This window comes from Pongo pygmaeus, chromosome 1 (assembly GCF_028885625.2).
Source record: "Pongo pygmaeus isolate AG05252 chromosome 1, NHGRI_mPonPyg2-v2.0_pri, whole genome shotgun sequence".
Taxonomy (NCBI): Eukaryota; Metazoa; Chordata; class Mammalia; order Primates; family Hominidae; genus Pongo; species Pongo pygmaeus.
Window position 1 is genome coordinate 78,419,202 of NC_072373.2, and position 5,579 is coordinate 78,424,780.

General features: G+C 45.9%; 1 protein-coding gene across 1 annotated transcript; it reads right to left on the reverse strand.

Moving 5' to 3' along the window:
• Positions 1–333: 333 nt before the first annotated feature.
• MYOCOS (myocilin opposite strand) lies at positions 334–4,969 on the reverse strand. Its single transcript, XM_054445117.1, has 3 exons — positions 4,880–4,969; positions 3,235–3,372; positions 334–766 (listed from the first exon to the last, which is right to left on the reverse strand). The coding sequence occupies exons 2-3, from the start codon at positions 3,327–3,329 to the stop codon at positions 619–621; spliced, it is 243 nt and encodes an 80-aa protein (XP_054301092.1). The 5' UTR covers positions 3,330–3,372; positions 4,880–4,969; the 3' UTR covers positions 334–618.
• Positions 4,970–5,579: the final 610 nt, after the last annotated feature.

A 5,579-nucleotide genomic window follows, 5' to 3' on the forward strand; every position in this document is an offset into this window, starting at 1 on the left:
ACTCAAGCAATGGACTTCTCCACAACAGAACCACTCTACACTTGGCTGCTTTTCAGGGTAGAGTTTTCTGTTACAGAGTTTGAAAATCACTTCAAATCTCCCAGAAACGAACTTTAAAAACACTGTCAATAAACGTGAAACTCAACCACCCTAGCCCCAGCACACGGCATGGGAATGCAGCTCCAAATTATAGGGCCACACAACTGTAGTGTCTCAGGTTGCATTTTGAAAATCCAGCTACCTCAGGGTTCCCAGGACCTGAAATCTTTAAATTCTAGACTTTAAAAGGCCTAGACTTTTCACTGAATCAGATTTAGTAATAAACAACAAGGACTGATAATTGTTTATTAATTTAAATACAACTGACTACAGCAACAGTTCTATAGCATAACATAAAGACCAAAATATATGCATATCATATCAGAGACTTGGATTAAAAAACCAAAAATGACTAAGCATATTAGCAAGGGTAAACCATGCTCTATGGTGGTTCTAGGTGAAGAAAAATAGGAAAGAACAAAGATCTTCAAGAGTCTTCTAAGACAAACCTCAAGAATGCCACTGAAACTGTTTTCTGGAGTTCTGTATAAGAATTCACTTCAAAATAAGTTTTACATCTTAGGAGAGTGTGGGATCCTCAGCTGGAGAAGGAGGTGGGGCGGGAGGTACTGCGAGGTGGGTCCTGCGAGGGGGAGGGGCTTGTTCCAAATCCAAGTGGGAGAGCATCTCCTTAGCTTCATCACTTTTCTGGGTAATTATCTCTTTTCTAGGAAGAAAGGCACATTGAATGCCATTTGAATAAAGATAGGGTTTTAAATAAATAGAGAGAAAGGGAACAGACTGGGCATGGTGGTTCATGCCTGTAATCCCAGCACTTTGGGAGGCTGAGGTGGAAGGATCACTTGAGCCCAGGAGTTCAAGACCAGCCTGGACAACATAGGGAGACCCCCTCTCCACAAGAAAATAAAAATTAGCCAGGCATGGTAGCATGCACCTGTGGTCCCATCTACTCAGGAGGCTGAGGTGGGAGGATCGCTTGAGCCTGGGAGATCGAGGCTACAGTGAGCTATGATTGCACCACTGCACTCTAGCCTGGGTGACAGAGTGAGACCGTGTCTCAAAACAACAAAAAAGAAGGAACAAAAGAAATACCCCAGATGCCAGCATCTAAAGAGAATAGTTAACACTTTAGAGGACATCCTTCCAAGCTCCTCCACCCACACTCACCTTGCAGAAATGAGATATACTTTAATTGTCAGTCAGCTCTCCTCAGAGTGAGCTCAGCTGTCCCTGTTGGTGCCATGGAACCAACAGAGTTGGAGTCTGCACCCTCACTCCACCACCCCCACCCTCCAAGGGTCTCTTAGGATTAGAACAGGAGTTCTTCCCATCAATTAGTTTTCTCCATCCCCTACTGGCCAGCTCTCTGTACATTTCAGCCTGGGACAGGCTGTGTCTAAATGTTTCATTTGCATTCCAGCTATTCGTACGGCCAGTCCAGCCTCAAGTTCACTTCACAGCTCCCTTTGGCCTAACTTGCCCCCATCCACAGGCTGCAGGGTTCGCCTCCCCTTCTGCTGGAGTATACCAGGGTCTTCCCATCCTTCTCAGGGCTGGGCAAACCTTGCCTTCAAGGGCATAGGACTAGCCTGTCAAGCGTTTACAGGTTCAGATTTAATTTCCCTGAACATTTACTATGTTCTAGGGACTAGAAATTACCTAGAAACTAACCACATGTAGAATCTCAGCCCCCACATTAAATCTTTCAGCTGAGCAAGCTGAGACAGAAGGAGATTTACCGAGATCATGTGACCAGTAGAAGGCAGAACTGGAATCCAAATTTAAATTTCAATCTGGCCACAAGTTCACTGCTCCCATCTCCCAATCAAAGCTGATCCCTAATGTTGCTGAGAGGATGTGGGATGATGGGAAGGGAATTGTTTGGTGGCTAGGACAGGCCACAGAATTATGCTATCTCGTCCTTGGATGGACATTAGAGCGCAGGGACCACACTTCCTGCAGACAATGCCCACTCTCAACGGTCTAAACCCGTGGTGTCAAATTGGCTGTGCACCACTATCAACAAAGATTTAACATTCCCGTATATGGTAACTAAGAAATGGCACCTAATTCCTATCAATTTGCTAGAATCTTACATCCTAATAAACTCTAAGGTCAAAGGGCATTGTAAACAACATTAGATGGAAGTCTGTATTTTCTATTTCAAATCAATAATTTTGATTTTTTTGACCAACTTCTTATCAGATTTAGTAAGATTATTATTTTTAATCTCATAATGTACCCGACAAAGAGCTCAAGCTAGAGGTGTCAGCTTGGGCCAGGCACAGTGGCTCTCATCTGTAATCCCAGCACTTTGGGAGGCCGAGGCAGGTGGACCACTTGAGCCCAGGAGTTTGAGACCAGCCTGGGCAACAAGGCAAAACCCTGTTTCTATTAAAAATACAAAAAAACTGGCCAGGCGCAGTCGCTCACGCCTGTAATCTCAGCACTTTGGGAGGCCGAGGTAGGCGGATCACAAGGTCAGGAGATTGAGACCATCCTGTGAATGGTGAAACCCCGTCTCTACTAAAAATACAAAAAAAAAAAAAAAAAAAAAAAAAATTAGCTGGGCGTCGTGGCGGGCACCTGTGGTCCCAGCTACTTGGAAGGCTGAGGCGGGAGAATGCCATGAACCCGGGAGGCAGAGCTTGCAGTGAGCCAAGATTGCGCCAGCCTGGGCGACAGAGAGAGACTCCGTCTCAAAAATAATAATAATAATAATTAACCAGACGTGGTGGCACATGGCTGTAGTCCCAGCTACTTGGGAGGCTGAGGTGGGAGATTGCTTAAGTCCCAGGAGCTTGAGGCTGAGGCTACAGTGAGCTGTGATTGCACCACTGAACTCCAGCCCAGGTGACAGAGCGAGACCCTGTCTCAAGAAAACCAAACCAAACCAAAGTGATCCCCACTCCCCACTCTCTATCAAGAGCCACGACCACCCACACAGTGAACATACACAAATGGGTGTCATCACCCCTTGAAGGGCCATGTGAGAAAAGTCTATTTTCCACAACGGATGACAAAGCAGTTTCCTTTTCTGTGAAATGTGTCTTGCAGCAGCATCAAATACATTTAAATAAACCAGTGCCACCTACAGTTTCACGCACTTGCTGGGGCTCAGTGTTATGCTCCATCCCAACCCCACAAGCGATCCGGAGGAAAGATTTTGGGTACCTCGTGATCATGGTGACTCGGCGCCTGGTTACCTCGGAGGTCAAGTCCTTGTAGGGGAGATTAATACTGCTGTTTGCAGGGCTTTTCTGAGCCATGGCCTTGCACTCAGGGGATTTGAGGAATTTAAAGTTACTGCACCTGTGAATGTAGAACACAAGCGCTGGCACACATGCTTCAGGGGTCAGGAATGCTCCAGCTAGGTCCAGCATGGCACAGTTTGCAGAGAACATTCACTGCCTTACTCTCAGTGGGTCCTCCCTACAGCCTGGCCTTCATCCCCCTTCCCCGCAGGTCAAGAGGCAGATATTTCCTCAAAAACCTATTATGAGGAGTGGGCGGCTAAGAGTAAAGTACTTGTTGGTTGTTTATATAGAACAAATGTGATTATTCCAATCATGCAATGGGTGGCTATCATTACCCCTAGATAACACTGAGGAAATGGAGGCACAGAGAGGTGAACTGAATCTCCCCAGGTTGCACAGCAGCCCTGTCTCATGCTGGTTCCCCTCTAATGGCGCCATTCCAGAGGAGCCCTTTCCTCACAGGGCTGTTTGACCTCACTGACATGTGCAAAGCTTTCTTCCTGGAACACTTACCCTTAAAGAACAGGAAAGGGACATAAATAAGGCTGCGGCTGGGAGCCACGCTACTTGTCCAGATATGCACATGGCAGAGAAACTGGAGGGTTGATTTTGATAACAGAGATAGCGGCCACCCATTTACTGCCAGCCACCTTGGGATGTCCTTTTACTTTGTTGCCCCTCCAACCTTTTTTTTTTGAAACAGGGTCTGGCTCTGTCACCAAGGCTGGAGTGTAACAGAGCTGTCTCGGTTCAATGCATTCTCAGCCTCCCAAGTAGCTGAGACTACAGGTGCATGCCACCATGCCCAGCTAATTTTTGTATTTTTTGTAGAGATGGGGTTTCACCATGTTGCTCAGGTTGGTCTCAAACTCCTGAGCTCAAGAAATCTGCCCTCCTTGGCTTTCCAAAGTGCTGGGATTACAGGCGTGAGCCACCATGCCTGGCCCTTTTGCTTCATCTTATTTGATAACCACAGTAACCCCACATGGTAAGTATTATGATCCTCATTCAACGAATGCGGAAACTGAGCAGTAGAGAAATTAGGTAGCTTTTCAGGAGTCACAGAGCTAGAATTTGAAGCTAAGACTGTTTGACTTCAAAGACTATATTATCTCCATTACAGAGCCAAGTCATCTCCCAAGAAACAGAAGAGGAATTAGAGTAATTCCCATTCCTAGACACCAGGTCACACTCACGTGGTGACTCTGCCATTCTAGAGCATGAATTGCAACAGCCGGAGCTCGCCAGCTTGATCTTTTGGCTGGAAAGGTTTGTTCTTATAAGGATGCCCAACTGACTTACCTTTTAGTCCCAGGTCAGCTTAGCATATAACTGCTTTTACGCATCAACTCATGGATTTGCTAAGAAATATCCTTATGACATACTCTGTACCCACACACCAGCTACTTCATCTCTTTGAAAAGAGAAAAGGCGAAAAAAGGACCACCAACGTCAACTTCCTCCCCTTTAGTCTTTTAACCTCCTGTAGTCAGTCTCTCTCAGGAACTTGGGTTAATAAGATTGATTTGCGCCCTTAGAAAGCAGCAGCTGAAACAAATTACCCCTGGAGCCGTGTCCTTGAGAAATCTCCACAGATGTCACAGGGAGAGGATGGGTCTTGGAGGCAGAGCAGGGGAAGAGCTTTCTGTCATATGAGCAATGGGGAAGCACTATCTTAGATGCTAGTAAACACATTGTGACCTAGTCTCTTTACTGACTACTTTTTAAAAAGCTAATTCACGTATGCCCCTCCTCCCGGCGCCATCAATAATCACTGATCCCACCTCTTCCTGATAATTCACAGCACTTCTGCTATGCTGGCAGGTGTTTCACCTCTGAAATTAAAGGAGTTGATTGTGCAACTCCCACTTTTGATCTGAGTGATCTCGGGCAAGTAATTTAACCTCTAGAAGCCTTGGTTTTCTTGTAAAAGAGGAGTAATAGTATCTTCTAGGGCAGTTGTGAGGGTTGAGAAAATGTTTGCAAAAAATCGTTAATTTTGCCTTTCTTGCATTTTTTTTTAATTTTTAAAATGTATTATTACTATTGTAATTACTGGGACAGGGTCTCACTCTGTCACCCAGGCTGAAGTGCAGTGGTGAGATCATAGCTCACTGCTGCCTTGAACTCCTGGCCTCAAGTGATTCTCCCACCAGGCTGAGGCCGGGAGTTCAAGGCGGCAGTCTATTTCTTTACAATGATAATAAAACCACAACAGAGGCCGGGCCCGGAGGCTCACGCCTGTAATTCCAGCACTTCGGG